Source organism: Varroa jacobsoni, unplaced genomic scaffold (assembly GCF_002532875.2).
Source record: "Varroa jacobsoni isolate VJ856 unplaced genomic scaffold, vjacob_1.0 scaffold_10, whole genome shotgun sequence".
NCBI classification, from domain to species: Eukaryota; Metazoa; Arthropoda; class Arachnida; order Mesostigmata; family Varroidae; genus Varroa; species Varroa jacobsoni.
The window spans coordinates 19287-39863 of NW_019212912.1; the positions used below are offsets into that span (position 1 = coordinate 19287).

Consider the following 20577-nt stretch of genomic DNA (forward strand, 5'->3'; position numbering starts at 1 on the left):
AATGGTCACCTGTTGAACTTTCAGCGCATGAGCCGCGTAGTGAGCACGTTCGCACGCCGTACAAGAAACCCCCTCCGCTGTTAGATCATAGGCTGAAACAGTTATCACCATGGTTGTTGTTGTTGTTGTTGCTGCTGCTGTTGCTGTTGTTGTTTGTTGTAGCTCCAGCTGCATCGGCAACTTGGCTGCAATTGTCTGCTCCTGCTACCGCCGCTGCAGCATAACGGTGTTGTATCAGCTGTTGGGAGCGGTCAGGGCGAGGGCCCGTAGGCGGCGGGAGGGGACCCAATTGCGTTCGATTGTTCTTCTGTTGACAGCTGCTTTTGCTTGCCCACTGCCTGCTTGCATCGGCCATCGCCACTGGCATAGAGTGGTGTGGCAAAACTACCCCCTGCTACTACATGCTACTAGGTGTAATAGTGGTTGTTATAGTGTGTCGCTGCTGCTGCTGCTGCTGCTGCTGCCACTGCCGCAGTCGATAGTCTATAGTATATAGAGGGGCGCGCCTCGGCGAGTCAGCTGTTTAGCGATCCGCGCGCGCGTCGATAGGGACTCCATCGACTCATACAACGGTCGCTGAACCAGATAGACAGAAGCCCTTCTACCGTGCGACTCCACCCGATCTACGCGAGCTACTATCTCTCTGCAGTGTTTACTGTCCACACATCGATTCTTGTCTATGTGTGACTGTTCCCACTGTGCCCTCTACGTACAGCACAAACGAAACAATAGATTTTTTGTTTGTTGCCCTCGAGAACCTTATACGCCTACAGATGCTTGACAGCTGCGTTTTCCTCCCGGGAAAAACTATGGTGACTGGCCTTTCCTCTGTGAGGACTATTTTCCTTGTCAGCTCTACGCGGGAAGGTTTCTGTTAGGAAAAAGTGCCTTGTTCGGTGCGCGTCTCCATAGGGTAAAGGTTAAAAGGTGAAGCCATTGGAGCTACTGCTACCTGTCGCCGGCTGGGTCTGCAAGTCATGTGAGCCGTTAAGATCCCGCTACCCTAGTCGAACATGTTTATACTCGTATCGTGCCCACGGTTTTTGCAACAACTTACCATAATAGATTTTAAAGATAGTAGTTATGCCTTGTCGGGGCTGTCGGTCTGATGTAGACCTAGCGTGAAAAACGAGCACCAACCAGGCAAACGAGGAAAACAAGCATCAGAAGGAGCTTACACACATGAGACAGGAAGTTCTGACGAATCAATTTACTTACTGACCAACTGTTGTTGTGATCCCAGTCATACACCGGGATATTTAGATCAACAACTTTGTGCGAGCGATTGAAAAACGTTAAAAGTGAATCCAACTGGCCCGTGCTTCAAGGGGAAACTACGTCAATCTCGTCGACTCAAGCGAAATCGCTGGCTGTCTACTGCTTTTGGATTTCTTAAGGTGTTGGCTTTTTGGTGTATTGGTGTTTTTGTAAAAATCGTTACTTGTACATCCGTAATTGTGTATCAGTGTATGTGTGTGTGTGTGTGTGTTTGTGTGTGTGTATGTGCACGAGAGTCCTGTGTTTTCGTTTTGTCGTCAGCGTGTTCACTGTCGTCGTCGTCGTCGTCGTCGTGGTGAAGTAACTTTGGTGTTGGAAAACACGGACACGATTCGCGACGCGCCAATCAGCAACCTTACGTATCGGTCAGATAAACACGTATAAGGCTAATATGGTAGGCACGTCTATCTATACATTACTTTATATAAAAATGCATGCGAAATGTATGAAAGCATAAAATATGGATGTATATATATATTTGATGAATACCAAGGTCGAACGACGCGTGTAAGAGGACTTAACAATCGCTGGTAAAAATTGCAACGCTTAATGAGGAATCCAGGCATAAAATAGCCGTTTGAAAAAACGTCAGCGCACGTTTCGCATTTGATCGTGATTGCGCTTGCCTGTCTTTGGTAGCGAGCAACTCAGTCTGACGCGCTCACCCTTAGTACCTGAGAAACGTTCAGGTACGCATAGATGGACTTCATTATATATTATATGATAAGAGCGAGAACAACGCGGGAGGAATAATTTCCAAACTAATATTTTGACCAGTCGAAGCTATATTCCGAGTGAAGTCGTAGAGCGATTGCGAACAGCTAAGCACTGAGAGACGGAACACATCGTTTTAAGATAATCATTTACCAGCAAGTGTGGATGTGTTGGAAGGTGTTTGGAGGCAGTTGTATAGCCGCCAGATCCCAAACGCTAATCAGGCTAGATCGGGAAACAAGATGAGGATCTGTGGCCCAGCATGGCTACGTTATTGGCTCTCGAATGTTAGTACAGATACGATTCAATATCGTTAATAACGCTGCATGCTCAAGTTATCCTATACCGAGGCTGGCCTTTACCGCAGTCAGCATGAACATGCCGCTATTAAGTTACACACATTTACAGCTCTAGATTAATAAAAACATGACATAGTTACACTAGTATGTCTAATCATAGCTTTCGCTACAACGCAGATGTTCCAGTCTGTGTGGTGCGAATAAATACACGCATAACTTCACGAGGCGCCAAGATAACGTTGCAGATTTCGACATTCAAGTTGACTACCCCCCAAAAAAGTACCCCGACGTATTCCTAAACCGATCTACGCCTGTCGACGCATTCTGCTTCCATAGAACGTAGGTGATTCGAAAGGTCAATAATTTTCGGGATACAGGATCGATTTCACGGCTCTAAATAACAGTTCAAACGATCGTCGTCGAAGGCCTTTTTAGTTATTTAGATCATAACGAGACATTTGGAAGAGCGTTAGAGGTTGAAAGCACAAGGTAACGACTACTTCGTACGAGAATGTGTTGCATTATTACAGAACTTGTTTAACATTGTTACGATGCGCCGTGGGTAATCGAGACAAGATTCGCCCAAGGTCTGTTAAGGTTACAATATACATATAGCATTCAATAAGTTACTTATGCTCTGTACATTCGTATGTAGGCGTACGTAAGGTTGGCCATTTCTCAACCCAATGGAGGACTGAAAGCTGAGATTTATCTGCCCAAGTGAAAAAGGGCTTGCACTATTCAACGACACTGCAACGATATCTTAGTTGGCCATGCTTGACACATCTGAACGCGTTTTTCGTCAGCTTCGCTAGTCATAAAATGCATATTTGCCTTTGTATATATATATATATATATATATATATATATTCTATAGGAGCTGCTTTAAATGGTAATTAATAGTAAAATTTACGTTTTTTTTTTAATCTATGCTTGGCGCTTTGAAGAAACGCTAAATTGACAGGAACTCACACTGTGGATCGATAGCATAATGTGCTTGAAGTATTTAGGGCCGAAAAATATTTCAGTCTACCTTGATTCTGGATCCTTTTGTGCGAAGCTTGTCAGGGACAAAGACAAATTCTTTTGGTCGAAATTTGACCGTGAGATCCTGTAAAGGACTAGGAATGTCACTGTTTTAGCACAATTCTCAGTAAACTATAAAAGGGCCTACATTTGTAAAACAGGTATTAAGCTTATCATGTATAGTCTTTTTTAAGTGGTTTCTAGCCAAAATTAATGTACGGTATCTTGAAGCATTGAAGGAAATCGAAATGCAATATTTAAGCCAACGTAAATTGTCGGTATGAACGTACCGCCGCACCCCTTACTTTCAAGGTCAAGCATGGTTACCATGCCGATTACTAAGTACTGGAAAATTAAAATACCAGCGATAGACAAACCTGCATTTTCCGCCTAATCCGCCGGTAACCTCGATTAGTTACATGCGATCCCTTTACTCGCGAAACTTATATTTCACTTGTTCAAGTGCCCGAAGTTGTGAGACAAAAAAATTGAATCTGCTCTTGTTTGTAGGGTAACTAATAGTAAAAAAAAAATCCCAATACGTGTTGCTACTCAATACGTTTCAAAATTAAGTTATAGTTATGCAGTTAAACGTTAGGCGCGAATAATGGGTATTTGTCTCTTTATGTGGCCCAGCTTCAACTCCGGCAGTTACTAGATTTTTTCGACCATTCCCGCCACAAAACGCTGAACTTAGACAGTTTCACATGTCTAAATATTTAATAATTGCTTTACAAATGGAAAATGTTAGAGAAACGTTCATGTTTGGGTTTGTACTAGGTTGATTTTTCTCGGCGCATTCACCGATGGTAGCTATATCCATTACAGAGTGTGCAATAACGGGCGATAGTAGCAACATCAGTCCCGTGAGAACTTAACTTCAGGATTCCCATAAATTGCTGTTAACTTGGTCAGATACGATTGCGTAATGCTATCAAGCTGCCCCATCTATTAAGTACAATCTTACCGTAGTAATATTTAGAAGTGAACGTCACGCTAGTGCATTGGGCACGAATTGATGGACCATTATTAAAAACGGGATCGAGCAGCAGTAGAAATAACAAACGATGATTTCGGCAACACACTACAGTAGTAACTAGCTCGTTCAATACCTTGCATCACAGAACGAAGAGATTGGCGCACTTGATCCGTATCCCTCGATACGTGGGTGGTACTAATATAGAATTCTATTGCCGGGAACCGTTGGGGTAGTCGCAGTCTATGGGCACATGGGTGTGTCTATCTGCATATCTAATATGAACATGGCATTTTTGTTGTGTGAGATTTGGTGACGTATTAGCCCAGTGAGGCTTATATCACGTTTTTTCTTCACTCTGGATTTGTTTCGTAGTCATTAACAATACTCTATTACAATGGCCCAATGTATATTTAGACACGGACATTCGCTATATTCGAAAGGCGTCCATTTAGTTAAAAACAGAAAATGAAGATTGCTTCGCCGCGAGTTTTTGAGTTATCTTCTTATGAGGGTAAGACAAAGGCAAACGAATTGATTTAATTGAATTTGAAATCGAAGATAGAAAGACGTGCGATACATGGATAGTGTCATTTTTTGCCCAGTTTCATAACGTTATTGTCACACGTTAGTCGAAAATGGGGTAAGGATTCATTACAATGTCCTTCAACATAACGAGGTATATAATAACATCAACGAACCCAACTGTAATTTTGATTTATGCTAATAAAGTAACCATCTTACAACTTTAGAAAATAGCAGTCTGTTGTGAACTTGTTCAAAATCGGGTAACACGCAAAAAGATTTATAAAATAGGAAGTTTGCCACTGATAGCAGACCTGTCAGACAGAAGCCTGTGGACACACTGGTCGTTTACTAATTAAGTTTCTAGATATTTTTGTCTTGTGTAACTAACTATTTTTAAGCTAGTTAACTCGTGCTATAAAAATCTTTGAACGGAGAAATTTATCGTTTTTTTCAGGGTCGTTTCTTTCAACATGAAAAAGTATTCGTCATATCAAAATATACTGCCATTCTCTGTTGTAACACTGGCACCTATTATAGAAATGAGACACCACCGATATTTCCGAAGCCCACGTTCACCTACTGCACATCGGAGCCCAAAGCCTCCTCTCGATTTTGACAGCCAATTACGGATCCGTTCTAATGAGCTGATCCTTCTTTCTAACTTGATTGACAATTTTACAAGTGCAAGACCTGACCGCTTGAAATTCCCGCAGCATCTCAGTAGACAAATACGCAAACTAAGTAAATAAAGCCTAAAATAGTACCAAAATGCTCGTCTCACCCATAACAGGTCCGTATGAACATTGTTCGGGCAACGAGGGGCTATCGCCCCCGTCTGTAACCGATCACTCGATTCAGTCAAATACAATTCCTCAAATAATAATTGGGATTTGAATCGTATGAGTGGGAAGTGAAGCCTATTATTCCGTGAGCGGATTTCGAACGAGGGTTCGCTATCGTACGGTAGTTTAATATGCAACAAACATTCGCAGGATGGGGGACGTCTCACTCACATAGACAGGCGTTCGATTTTGGTGCTATAATACCTTAAAAGAGACCTATACAGATAGTGATGAGTTTTGGAGCAGATGGCCTCATTCGGATGACGCGTCTTGCGGATATATCTTCGCATTTGTCAAACTGTAACTTTGTCTCAAATAGCAATCAGCCAGAAACGTCAATTTACTGTATACGTCGCTGTACGGTGGTTGATCATTGAATTTACGGAGAGTGTCATTCGCAAAAAGCTGCGCTTCACTCATTTGCATATCATGTTTTTTGCCGAAAAGATTGCATTAAGGCCGCTTTTAATTTCAAAGCCCTAGGCGGACTTTTACAGCTTTAGCTACAGCCTTTGTTTTATGCTGTCCAAAGGAAACAAGGATTTGGCTGGTCCCGAAGCAGGATTCAAACCTTCACTTGTATCAATCACATATCGACAGATATATGGTACTTGTTCCGGTGCCGATTTCGGCCTGAACAATACTCTTTGTGCCATTGGATCGATTATTCATACGAACTCGAGCTCGTCACCAGATTTCGTTTTAGCTTCTTCATTTTCTACAATTACTGTTTTCGCTACGTCTGTTCGCGATTGGTGCTCTAATTTTCGTTAAGATGACATTCAATCATTATCTCAGTCGTACTGATATGCCCTTCACCGACCACCGTATGGCGCATTAATACCAATGAAATAAGATAGATGTCTCATAATAGCGATACATATCATTTGGCGGGTGCCTGGATAGCGTGCTGTAGCGTCCGGTGTGATGGCCTCCCTACTTCGCTAACTGTTTACACTATAGCTGTATGTATTAAATAGGCTGTGCGTGAACGAAGTGGCGGTGTATATTTATCGATTTGTCTCTTAGATGCCCACTAACGGAAGTCTGTTTACAGAAACGTCCGGTGTTCGTCTAGAGTTACACAATCAGCCTACTAAAGTAAACAATCCTATTTGGCTTAAGTGTTCCTTTTGGTTTTTCCACTTGTTTCCAATTTTGTACTTGTGAAAAAAAAAAAAACAAACAAAAAATCGATTTGTACGTCGCTTTCCATCTCCACTAACCTAGGAAGATACTTAAATCCATATTTTTTTCAATTTGTATTCATGGTTTTGATTGTCACGAACTATTTTGTTATCTCTTCTTAAGTACGCAGCCGCGTTCAAGAATTTTTCTGCCTTATTTCGTTAATTGTTGACGTTGGCAATTATACAATTTCACAGTCATTACCATGTTAAACCGCATCGATGAGGATTTTCTTACGAGTACAAATTTTACTCTCTCTACACTACACAGACAGAAGTATCCGAATATCCGAGCCGACGAATAGCTTTCGTGATTTCTACATGATTGTTAAAAGAATAGCAAAACACGACATTTAAGAACCCATGGCGCAGTTTTTCAATCAGGGCATTTAAATGATCAATACGAGGTAACTTAAGTTGTGTGATCGAAGTGCTAGAAACGGGATGGCTTGTACATTTTACCATGAAGTACATGACATGCAAATTTACAGCCATATAATAACTCAGCTAGTACGTGAATGTTCGAGTCCGGGTATGGATTATGTGTTTTATTATGTATGTAATTACAAATGTAATTTTCGGTAAAATTACGGATCTAACATATTAAAATCGTTGAACCTGAACATCATAGTATTTTTCAATGGTAACTATTTCATCGTTTTCTCAGACGTCATTAAATTTCCTCATTTCTGTAAGTTTATTTGATCTCAACTAGAATCTCATATTTATTCAGAGTACGCGTCAGTTGATGGAGTCGTTTAATCCGATAGATCTTTCACGTAGTAAACATGTCCTTATATGTTAGATTACGGCCATACGATATGAAGTAGGGTGTCAACAGTTTCATGAAGCTGCATTTACTTGGGGCAGTTGTACGATATAAAAAAAAAGAATATTTAAACAGAGAACAACAATGGTTCTCAGATCGATTTCTGTTGTTTCAGAGCCATTGTTGTATCAACAATGAACTAGCTAAAAGAAGCCAGTATGGCATTCGTCGCGAGTCATAGTCATCGGATATCTTGAAGTACAAAAAGACTTTGTCCAATGGGAGGACGTTTATATTAATAGGAGACATTTTCTATGCGCATGGTTTAGGGCCGATCTGTGCACTGATGAAGTATATATACATTACGCTACGTAGATCATTTATCCTAGTAGTAAATTAGCGTGCTATTTGTCGAGAAGATACTTCGCGAAGCCTCTAATTGAATGCATAATAAACTATGAAGAATATTGAATTAGGTTCGTCCTGTTGGTGTGACATTACTTCGACGTTGAAAACATAGATCGGTCAATGACTGGAATAGGTGTAGACGATCTGAAATGTTAGGTAACCACAGGAACAACTAACCGAAATTAGACGGTTCTAAAGGAAAATTCCTATTTAATTTTTTATATGAATATAATTTGTTTAAAACAAACAAAGAAAAGGGGTCAGGTCCAGCACGTGTTTTCCCTTTAAGGTTTTAATGAATCCGACACTGTCTAAAGTGTACGTTTAAGTGTAATTCTCCTTTTTTGTGTCGTTACCTAAAAGTAGTTCTATTCGAAATACTTCTTTTTAGAGAGTGTAAAACAATACTGCTAAAAAGCTTTCCTTCGAAAAATTCAGGAGCTTAGCTGGTCCTCAATATGGTACGTAACGGGCCGAATACCTTGTTCTATGATTATACTGACAGATAATCACTTTCTTTTCTTGTTGAAATTACTTCCAACAAAAATTGACACCATATATAATGGCGTCAATTTTTGTCTTTGAAAGAAAACCATACCTATCCAGCCTCTAGCTAAATCGAAATGCAAGAATCTGCTTAGCTGTGCATATATGCAGAGTCGTTCCGTCATGATCCGGCATAATCTACATAAGGTTATCTATGGAAGGGGTTTTCGAGTTCCATGTAAACAGTACAGTCTATTGAAGGGCTATCGTTGCATCGAAATACAAATGTAGAATTATATACCCCCGCTTACATTTAGCAATAATCATGAAGCGGTCTCTGTTGATTTGTGCACACACGCGTTTGGCTCCTGTATACGCTTTACTATGGGCATATTTTAGTTTACGAGTGGACGGCCAGCAGTTAGTGTCAATAATAAGACATAGATCATAATATAGGTTCGGGCAAAAAACACTTTTGCTCGTATGTTTGTTACACATCCATCGCCTATTTTGAAAGTAACAAAAAATGAAGACTGTTAAAGACCCCTTTTTTTTGCGAACGATCAGGAGATATCCCACTACCCTATATACGAGAATCCGCCCTTTGTTTACTTTTTATTTAAATAATGTTCGATCGCACCCTAATCCAGTCGCTTTCGCCCCAGCAGCGTAAAGGTACCTAAGACACCAACCAGACGCGAATGATGAATTCAGGTCCTTTTTACCGACGAGCTACCCACTAGCGTTAAAAAAAGGGAACAAATGGGCCACTCATCGCTGCTGATTGAGATTCAGAAACTTGCGACGTGGCAGTGTAATGAAGGACTGCGCTTAGGACCAACAGAAAACAGTGTAATGCTGCGTTACTATATGGGTCAAAAAGCTTCAGTACATATTCTACATAGATATATGTGTATAGGAAAAACGTGTGTTATTATTTTGTTAGTGGCTAGCTGAAATAATGAACGAGTGTATGTGCTTACGCTTATTTGATTACATTGGCCTATTTTTCTGTCTATGCATATTGCAAACTGTTCGTGCAATGCTGGCAGAAAAGACGTCTCTACAGAACTATTAAAAAGTTTTTTTTTTTTTTCATTTTTATAGAAGATCAAAATCATAAACATTATAGCGTAGCTAATATTGTAACCACCAGAAGATTGTGCTGCATTCAACTTGAGCCTGGATAATGGCTGGAGTGTTTCACTGATTTCCAGCTAAGTTAGTTTATCTACTTTAATCAATTGGCAATATGACACTCGAGCGGTATACAAAGCCTATCGATTATAGGGCCTCCGATATAATTTGGATGGTAAATTGTTTTCTTACGTCCGGACGATAAATATCCGACAGAGTCGACGTTGATGGCAGCTGTTGCCATTGCTCAATCATGATTCGTAAAAGTTAGCATTGCCACTATCGCGCCAATGGTCGTATTAGGGGCGGGTTAAGGGACACTGTGTCTTTCTCCCAAATGATCAGGAAACCCACCGAGAAGAGCTCGAATGGCCGGCGCGAGATCGCCTTCATACCAGCAAAATGCTGGCGCAGGTCTGCTATCTTCGTTTTTTTTCTTCTACTTCTTTCCAGTTACTGCCTGGTACTTATCTGTGAAACAAACATATATTTTTGGGAAAAAAACTCGTACGAGGCATGTTATTTCCTAACCTTTAGCTTCGTAGAAAACAGCTTTTTCTGGGTGGCGTAATGTATTTGCACAGACATTACCTGGATATCCTGTTGTTGTAGCGCGAATACTTTGACTTATGTTTACGTGAAGTCCAATAGCCAGCTCTTGCTTCCGTGTATACATAATCTAACTGCTATATGATGTTGCAAAAACGGGGCGTAATGCATTTTTCTAGCCGGCCTACAGTGAGGTACGAAGGTACATACACTGTAAGGCCCTGTGTAACTGAGTATTCAGACAACCCCCTTCTGTATGAGGTTCGTTCGTAAAATTAGACAGGACATGTCTTGACTTCTGTGAAACGGTCTATAATCTGCCAGAATTCAAGTGTATATTCGAATAAATTATGGAAGTCTATTGCATTTAAATGCTGCTCTACGAGAACAGAGAAGAAGATTGTTTCGGTTGGACATGTGGGTCAGAATATCTGAGTATCAAATCTGCCATGACGCCTGCTTCGTCACAATAAACAACATCAAACTATCCGCTGGAGACCGTTTTACACGTTTTTAGAAAAGTATGAATATATACCGCCTGTGCTTCCTATGCATAGATTTTCAAATAGGAAGCTAGTATAACCTACAATTTCCGGTCTAGAGCGTTCCCAACAACTTACGTAATTATCGATGAAAGCACATGCGCGAAACGATAAGCACCCAAGCGCTATTTGTACGCTTACGAATACGAGTAGTAGTATGTTTGACGTACTGCTTGATTAGTCACGTGTTCTGCGATCATGGTCGCTGACCGTTATTTCCATTACGCAGGGCAAAAGTAAATTTCGGTTGGAATCACTACGTGACCTCTCTTTAAAAGCATTATTACCTTTTCCAATTGTATCGTTCCCGATGTGTAGCGTTTCACGACGACAATTATAGCACCGTACGCATCATAGTTCCGACCTTACGCTAACGTTTTTGAAATGCTTAGTTGAAGCTATTTTCGAATCTACCCGTACTATAATTTAGTTTTTGTCGCCCTTCACTCATCATACATTAGTTGGTCCTGTTTTTTTCAATACTTCCAGAAGATACGTTCCTACTTAGGGACGCTGAAGTCTTCCTTAAACAAAAAAAATATATATATACTTAAAGCAGCACAAAGCTCACGAGTTTTTGTATCGGCATACTGGTGCTTTTCCATTTGCTGTATCAAGATCTGGTGCCACTACTGCAGCAATAGAGCGTGATCGTGAAGACCTGAAGAATGGCCATGTTGTATTATGAATGGTTATCGTTTGTATTTCTCCTGCTTGCTACTGCTTCTGCGCCAGATGTTGCACTCGGTCGGGGTCACTCGACCAGACAGAGAAGTTTCATTACTTTGACTGTTGAACGCATTGTGAGGAAGAAATGTTGTTTGTAACAGAACAGCAGCTTGCACGAATCGACAGCGGCCGCGGGGCAGTTGCTCCAGCGCGATAATGAACAGCAATAGCAGTACCCGAAAACTTTCCACGAAAAAGAACGAAATGACGCAAGCGTACCAAAGCACAGAAAAATACCGTCAAAGAAACTTCTTCTTGATCTGATTTCTTTTTTTGTAAAATTCTGCCGTATTTTTTTCACGTCAGCAGATGTGTAATGCCGTTACTGTCGGCACGGTGTCTGTATTTGACGGGGACAAAAACGCAGACGACGAACGTGCACTGGAAAGAAATTATATGTTTAGTTCTATTTATCATTCGTTGATGGCTTTAGCCCATTTGGTGCTAATTGGGCCAGATGTACTGTTAACACATACGTGCTATATGGCATGTGGTTAGCCGAACTACTCCGAATTGGAAAAAAAAATAGAAAATCAAACATCAAATATAACTTGTGGAATCTAACAAATCTTGGACTTCAATGGCTGTAACGGCCGGCGCGGCTGAAAGACCCAGTAGGAACTTCACTGTTTGAAGGTTGAGGGTCCGCTGCCTAGTTAGGTGCCATGCGTGACGCCGATATAATCTAGGCGAATAACTACTGACTTATCATCTGCAGACCAAACTTCTCTAGTATATGTATGTGCATAGAACGCTACTATACAAAGTTAAATTTGTTGAAGAAACTACAGTTTTGACAACACTTAATTTCTCGTAACGTAGTAAATGAAGATAGATATTTTAAAGCATCCGCTGAATCAAATAACATCGCATATGGTTCGAGACGTTCTTATAAAGCTCACGAGAGGATACACCTTAAAATAGATTTTATCCGTGAGTGTACTGTAAATACATAGTTCGAGACCCACCGGGTCACCCCTTTACACTTTCTGAAGACATAAATGTATATATATATATATATATATATATATATATATATATATATATATATCAACACATGAGAAACAAACTAATCATAACTACCCGTTTCCTAATATTCTAAACAGTCGGAGAAGGACCTTCTTTTTTTTTATCAAATTCCTCATTTCGTAGTCAGTCTTTAGCAGTTTCCGGAATAGTTAAGCGTGCATGGTTATATTAATTGATAAATGAGAAGATAGTTCTGTCGCCTTAAAGCACAAAGGCCCTGCGCTTTGGCATTGATCATCGTAACTATTATTATATATAGATTATCAGAGCAGCTTCTAATGCTCGCATTATTTATTAACAAACTTATCAACATAGGAGCACAAGTGTACTGGCCTGTATCTGTCCGGGCCTGTATGTTAGGCTATCATAAGAAGTAGCGACGTTTCGTGACATTCGTCGCATGAATACGTACAGAGCGGAGCTTGATTTGCGGCTAAAACAGCGTGCAAAAAGCGCGGCCGATTCAAAATGTCAGTTGATAGCTCAACTTATGATTGTGAAACGATTTCATGGGTTAACATGACAAATCGCTAGTGAAACGCAAATCTTCAAATCAATAGAAATATCTTACAGAAGATGGCTAGTGTCGTTTTAGCTTTAAACGTTTTAATCGATGCGTGATCGAGAGTTTGGGTTACCTGAAGTTAGCTGCGTTATTGCTCGTTAGAGAAATGTCGAATCTTTAATGTTGACTTTATGTAAATGGAGCTTATTGCATGATTTACAATTCAATAAGTTTGCCCACACTCCTTGTATATATGGTTGAAATAAAAAATGAAATCACATAGTTCCGCATTAGGCACGATGTCAATTACATGAGACGCTGATCAGATATTTACTATGTTTTATTAACAATGTGGAAACCTTAGCGCCGTTTTTATCATGCCATGTTGCGATAGATAGCGACAATATAATATGCCAAACTAGATCTTCATGTAGCGAAACATTCAGTGAATATGTTTAACGAATTAGGCGGACATAGGCCGACCTGGATTACAACGTACGGGAAATTTTCCATTATAACTGACCTCATCTTGAAAAAGGCCTAAACTGATCATACTGGTCTTCTTATCCTTTAAGAAGGAAGTTGATTACTGCAGATTCACACATCAGAAATACTTGAACTAGAGACAGCCTTTAGTATTCGCGTCTTTCCTTTGTCCAACGCTTCGTGTTTAATACTTTTCGCTAATGCGATTTTGGTAATGATGGGATTAGTTGTGTGGTTTGCCAGAATAAAATAAGCCAGAAACATACTCGGACTTGTGTCATAATATGAACGTATAAAATACCATTTATATCAGAACTTGATTGGAGAACGAGTGGTACAACAATAATTATAAGATAGTTCAGAGGAAACACAGAGGCGACAATGAACAATTCTGCCAAGCCTTGGAAAAAGAGCAAAGCCTCGAAAATTTTTATAACAGTCACTGTTAATACTTCAGCAGAACTTATAAAAATCTATTTCTGAAATCATTTGAATTTTACATAAATATGTCATTAACGATGTGCGCTGCGTGACAGGTTTCAAACGGTCTACTCTTTACATTTTGGACAAATGGCTTTGATAATTCAATAATAACGGCCTCAAAATTGGCGTCCGCTAACGATTCCTGGGCAGGACGAACCGTAACCCTAGCAGGTGTGGCAACTCCTGACTGAGCAAAGATGACTGGTACATCGAATCGTACCCGAAATTCTCAATCTATCGTTACGCTTCAAGCGAGCTACCTCTAACGCATAATTTCAAGTTCAAAGATAACCGTTGCTGCTATTTCTGAGCGTTTTTGCTTGTATCTATCGAAGATGAGACAGAGTGGCGGACTGTTGCTGGGCCATGTAATTCTAATAGTGTGGGATGAGATGAATCACGTTTGCTACAAATACCACTCGAATCGATGGTCACGGTGTGGTTAGTCCAGGCAATGCTTCTTCTGCACCATTAAGGCTTTCTAGTTTGTTGGCTAACTTCCAACACCTTAATAATACAAGTTTGTGGAAAGGTGACTTATACCTTGCGTGCTAGGACAAGCACGATTCGGTAGCCAGACTAGACTGATCGGATTATTGCGATGTTGAGACAACAAAACTACGGAGTTTCTTGTAAATCCTTGCTAAAATTTAATATATGCTTCTCGGCTTCATTCAAATAGTCGCATATGTGAGACAAAGCTGATAGCTTCGAATAGACCGTAGATATTGTTTGTTGTCCTTATGGTTGACTATAGCTAGCTAGATAATTTCCTGGATAAACCGGGGAATATCAATAACGCAAGTTTTAAAAACCATCAATTATTAAGCTTTAACAACGCTAAAAAAAAAATATTAAACAATGTATTATGGTAACTGCGACAGCGTGGCCGAAATGTGAATGAATTTCCAGCATAATTGTTTTAGGTTAACCTAATGGTTTATGATACTTCGCCTAGACGTTAGACAGTCGCATCTGAACTTCTGCTGAAGTTGCAGACGCTTTGCAAACCTCTAAAATTGGCAGTCGATCCCTAGAAAATTGCTGACCCTCGTGTGGAATATCAGAAGTCTTCGGAGTGGCTTGTAAACTTTTACACCAGGCTTTTGACACAACTGCAATCAATTACACGCTTCTAAAGCAGGGCATTCGCGTTTTAGCTAACGAGTGATCTCTTGGCAAGTTAACGATTATTCGTTTCTAACTGCAAGTTTGGCTATATGTATTAATAAGATAAGGAGCATACCGACTAATAAAGCATCTTTTAAGCTATTGTATTATGTTTGGCAGATGTTTGCGTGACAACCGATTATGCTCTGACCTATAACAATAATAGTTGGTACTAATAAGATTGGTAAATCGCGCTAAAAATTGGTAAAATGACATCTCTACGAACAGGTCGTTCGATCCGTCTATGTCTTTGAGATTATAGCCACTTACTGCGTATTATCCAAGTATCATCTGATATCGATTCCTGCATGCAGGTTCTGGGTCGGTTTAACTATAGCTTAATTCCACCAGCTGTCCTTTGTGACTTAGGACTTGTGACTAGGGAAGCACGTAGAGGCTACCCTGTGTACCTACGTAATGTTCGTCATGAACCAAACTATATGCATAATCAGAGATTATAGAATACGGCCGTGTTCCGAAAGTGCCTTGGAAGAAGGCACTGTCCTACGTAGGCTTTATTGCATCGCATCAAAGCAGTCGAAATCTCTCCGCATCCATTGTAGCCTATCTGTCCAATTAATGATTGTTAGAATTAACTCGATATTATATTTTGTGATTGCAGGAATTATTAAGCGAAGTAACTGTCTTACTTGTTGTGATCGTAGTGGCTCGAGTGCAGGGAGATCGTCTAGGGAGTACCAGCGTCCAACATCGATCTCAAGATGTCAGTGCAGCCGACATGATCTGAATATATTTTGCTATAGTGGATAAATCTTATCAAACCCTTATAAATTACCGTTTATTCTCTTTTTACAGATTTAATTAAAGATATAGCTATAGACCCATTGTTCGGACAATCCTGTAATTTTCAGCCGACATGACGACGTTGTGACGCTATAAGTCGAGTGAATAGAAATAGCTTGACATATTCAATAGGGATTTTCAAACGTTGTTTCGTATAGCTGAAATTGGAGGTCAAATCAAAAAAATTTGACAGACAGCATCCATCAATAGGTATCTATCCATTACACAGTATAAAATGGCTTACATAGAGTACTTAATACTGAGAGTACTCGCCTTTTCCTTTGATTTACTACCACCTAACCTTCGATTTCCTTTTTAACATATGGCTTTTTTGGCACAACCTGTATACAGTTTGAACGTCCCGCTTGTAATATTTCCATTAACGATAAAACTCGTTATAGTAAAGCGTATCAAAAGGTCTTTTTGTCTATTAGGACAAACATTTTTCAATCAGCACAGGAATCATCGAAAGGGACAGAAAGAAAGATAACAAGAGAAAACTATATTCCCCTATCTTAATCACTCCAGCTTTCTATTAACTGTAGCTAATCGTTATAGCGTCCTTCTGCAATGCAGAATTTTTTCTCGTTTGCTGGCGACCATTCATAGAAAAAAAATGACTTCCTTGAAATTTACACATGTACGCGATCCGTATACAGGATTGAAAAATCGTCAAGCCAACCCTTGACTGTAGCCGACCACTAAAGTAGCGGTATCACTGTGACAAAATCGCCAATCGGCTGCCGAACGCTCAGCAGCTATTATTTTTATTATTATTGGTATATGCATTACTATTGATTCTACTAGTTTGTCTCATATAATGACCATCGCGCTTGGCTCATAGCGAATGTCTCTGTTCTAACATAATTACGTTGCTCATCAGCTGTCAAAAGACCGCTACGAATACTATAAGAATACACTTACATCGGGCAGATGCCCATGGGACATTTGTGAACTATGGCATAAGGAACGGCGTATGTTGGGAATAACGCGACCGATCACTAACGTAGGTTGTTTCGCATCTGCTCCACATTCTATATAACTCCTATACCTTAGTGACCATTGCCATTCTCCGTTTCGTCTTTGCCCACCGTGGCAAACTGTTATTGTTGTCAATATCGTTTGTGGTGTTGTTCCTATCGTCTCGTCGCCATTTTCTTCCAAAGTTTCGATACTACCGCTGCTTCCATAGTTCTCAGTGACTGCGAGTTGCGTGGCAATGAACCACGCCACGGATACCAGCGAACGTCAACGAAGTGCCGCCGCTGCGGCTGCGCCTTCGATCGCGGAGGAGTATATCAGAAAAAAACAACGAACGCAGAAGAAGCGGCTGCGATCGATTACGGGCGGGGTCGTTACAGAAATGGTGCGGAATAAATAGCAATGACTCTCCTGTTGACGCCGGCCGCAGCGGCTGTGGTCGTGTCTGCAGAAGCAGTTGCAGCTTGTTAGAGTAACGTCGACCGTGCTAGCTCTGAACACGACTCGTTTTGGCTGCTCGACTTAAAGCTACCCCATTCATGGCACGCGCGCACATGCGGTAGTGCGTGCGTGTCTGTATGAGCAAAACAAAAAAGGTACAGAAAGGAATGTGACCGAGAGGGAAAGACCCCGGGGTAAGCGAACCTATCTAGGGGATAGAAAGTGGGGTGGGGTGGGGTGGAGTGAATTCGTTATTCGCGCATGCCCATACACGCACGCGCGCGCGAATACACCAACACAAGCACACACAGAACAGAAGCTCGCACAGAAAGAGTGGACAACGCTATAACTGTTAACTTGGCCGTTGTTACTGTCTACGTTTATATGTATTTGCCGACAACGTTATGGCAAGCTTGCAGGAGCGCAAATTTACGAAGTACTACAACATTGACGTTGATATTAACGTTAGCGTCGCAGCCGTTACGATCATCAAACGCTCGTATCGCAGGTGTTGAGTCATTCTTTCGTTGATGCTGTTACCATCGTCAAATCGCGTGAGAGACATCACAAACCTTTATCGAAAACAGAACTAGCAGTAGTTATATATGTATATAGACAGCTGGCTCCCGCTGATAGGAAAGAAGGAAACCTGTCGTTAGGGGCCAAACGGTGGACAAGGCGTGGTTCAAAAATGATTCACACAAAGCAGGCCGTACGCATAGTCAAATCAAGGAGCAGTAGCTGGAGCTTTTTTTAGAAATCGCTCGTTTACGCAAGACGACTAAATGGAAAGGTCCTGCCAGCCAGGGCCTCAATAGAAAATACAACGTGGAATAACAACAAACAATACAATTCTGAAGGTGAAGCGTAAAGACTCCTGCATGTAACTAAGCAGTGATTCTTGATGGCGTCGAGAGCATTACAAAGGATTTTCCTTACAACTGGCCTTACCCGATCGTAGAAAGGGATACGCAGGAAGACCTATGCGATTTTGGAACAACTATTGAAAGCAGAACATGATGACGACCGGCGATGATGTAACCATTCACTATCTAATGTAATAGCCTTAAATCAAACAATTTACATGTAAATAAAATAAGTTACTCTGGTTTACAGACTTTGAACTGCTGCAGGTACCTCTATAAATTACATGGAGAGGGAACACAGTTATTCTATACATATGGGCATTTTCACAACCCTTTAGAACATGATAGTTTTCATTAGTGATATTTATTGACCACAATAGACTGGTATTGGTGTTCATTTTAAATAAAATATTTATTATCTGCCAAAAATAGAACTGTCAACGGCTGAATTAACTCTTTTTGTTTCTCTTTTTCTAGTAAGCAGTAACCATACAATAGCGATACCGCCAAATATTCCCGCTAGCTAATGTCAACTCATCTTTCTGAAAGACGTCCTCTAATGGACTAGAATGAGTCCCTTTTTCAATCTAACACCGCAGCATTTTACGTCTGACCAAATAGAAGTGAAAACGTATCGACTCTAAAATAACATATCGAAGAAAGAGTACACAGCATCATCCAACCTGTCGTCCGACCGGAAAGCTTCAAACGTCCAGTATTCAACGAGTATGGAGCTTCTCTCGCGTCGGTTGTTTTATTTAGGAAGATGTTAAATGCGAATCAGTTACATATTTATTGATACCTGTATTATCGTTATTGCTATCGTTGACAGCGTAATTAATCGTCGATGTTTTCCTTTTTTTTTTCATCTTGTACTGTCAATTTTCCAGGACCATGGAAACTATGTGTTCAGTTACAACATCGCTGACCCGTGGGGTTCATCAAATGGCCGCTGGGAGGTAAGCGATATTGACAGGTCATCGCGAGGTGTCTGTGCTGTGGCAAGCAGGTATAACGTGTGTAGGCAGTGCAAATAGATATAATTAAAAAACATAATCTGCTATGGTAATAGAGCATCGTAAAGTCGCGAAGAATACCTGTGGTTTCCAAGGAAGAATTAGGTCGCTGTGGGTCCACCACGTGGCTGATAAGGAGCATCAACTCAGGTAAAGTCGAGATTCTCCTCTTTTTGTAATACTATAATTAGTCGATCTTTAGAAACGAGGTACACGTTGAAGTTTCGGCCTACGAACGATAACTGGGTGAAAATGGCTATTTGGTCAACCAAAAGCTCAACCTTCAGCGATCCGCATTGGCTGAGGGTGACATGAGTCTTTTCCCTACAGTCGATCAACCTCCTGCTTGTACACAAGAAGGTAACAATTATGATCAATAACTGCCATTAGATGTTAAAAAGCAAATTGGTTTAGGACGGATGAATTTACATTTAATCATACTCAAAAAGGATGCTACACGTACCCCAAGCCATCGTCCCGCCATAAGTTCACATTATTGAAGCATCCTATAATGCAAGTGAAGCCATATAGGATACATGTCAATAATTGTTACAATAAAATATGATTATAATGATAACGGAATTGATTAACCTTCCAGTATCAATATAAATATTCTAAAAATACATAAATATGACACAGAGATCTGGCGCTTTCTAACCAGACGAATAACGAAGTACGACTAATTCTAAAATACAGGTACAGAAAAAAGGTAGGAAACTTTAACCAAAATAGGGACAAAAAGATAGGGAAATGCTTTTCACACGGTGGCTGTTGACGTACATATGTAAACAATTGCTAGAACTAACCTGTTTTTGTTTGATTAAACAACAATTTCCACCATCTGCCGGTGCGGATGTAAAGCAGTTAGAAAAAAAAAACGCGCCCTGAGCAGAGTATTGACACTTAATCACTGGCTGGTTCTGATTATTGAAATCACGCACAGCGTTACGCAGCACGAGAATCGTTCTTTTTTCTGTTATAAAACATGTTATTGTTATTGAGCGTTTTGTGTGTTCTACCTATATTTGTTTCTATGTAAGTTTGAAACAGAAAATCGGAATTATTTTGATTTCACTGATCATTTCATTGATTTCACTGATTTTGTAAGGTTCCTTTACGTTTTTCTTTTCTGTCCTTTTAGTAACGTAACAGGCGCATCTAGTGTTCAGTTACTTAATCCATAGCTCCAGCGTGGCCTATGTTTGCCAAAAACGCCGCTTTTTGATTTCAGTTTTAATTACGTTCCACTTCGTTAACCGTTCCATTATGTTTTAGGATAAAACATAATTTAATTATGTTTTAGGCTAATCTGCTATAAAATTATAT

General features: G+C 40.3%; 1 protein-coding gene across 2 annotated transcripts in view; it reads left to right on the forward strand.

Annotated features, from left to right (window-relative positions):
• The first annotated feature begins 213 nt into the window (after positions 1–213).
• Positions 214–20577, forward strand: part of LOC111265316 (uncharacterized) — a 26404-nt gene continuing 6040 nt past the window's right edge. The window contains exons 1-3 of one of the 2 annotated variants that reach the window (XM_022841978.2): positions 214–1672; positions 15766–15867; positions 19126–19194. In XM_022841978.2, coding sequence (XP_022697713.2) covers positions 1670–1672; positions 15766–15867; positions 19126–19194 — 174 coding nt within the window. In that variant the 5' untranslated portion in view covers positions 214–1669. Of the gene's footprint in view, positions 1673–15765; positions 15868–18765; positions 19195–20577 lie in introns of those variants that run through there. The other variant, XM_022841927.2, reaches the window with a different exon arrangement.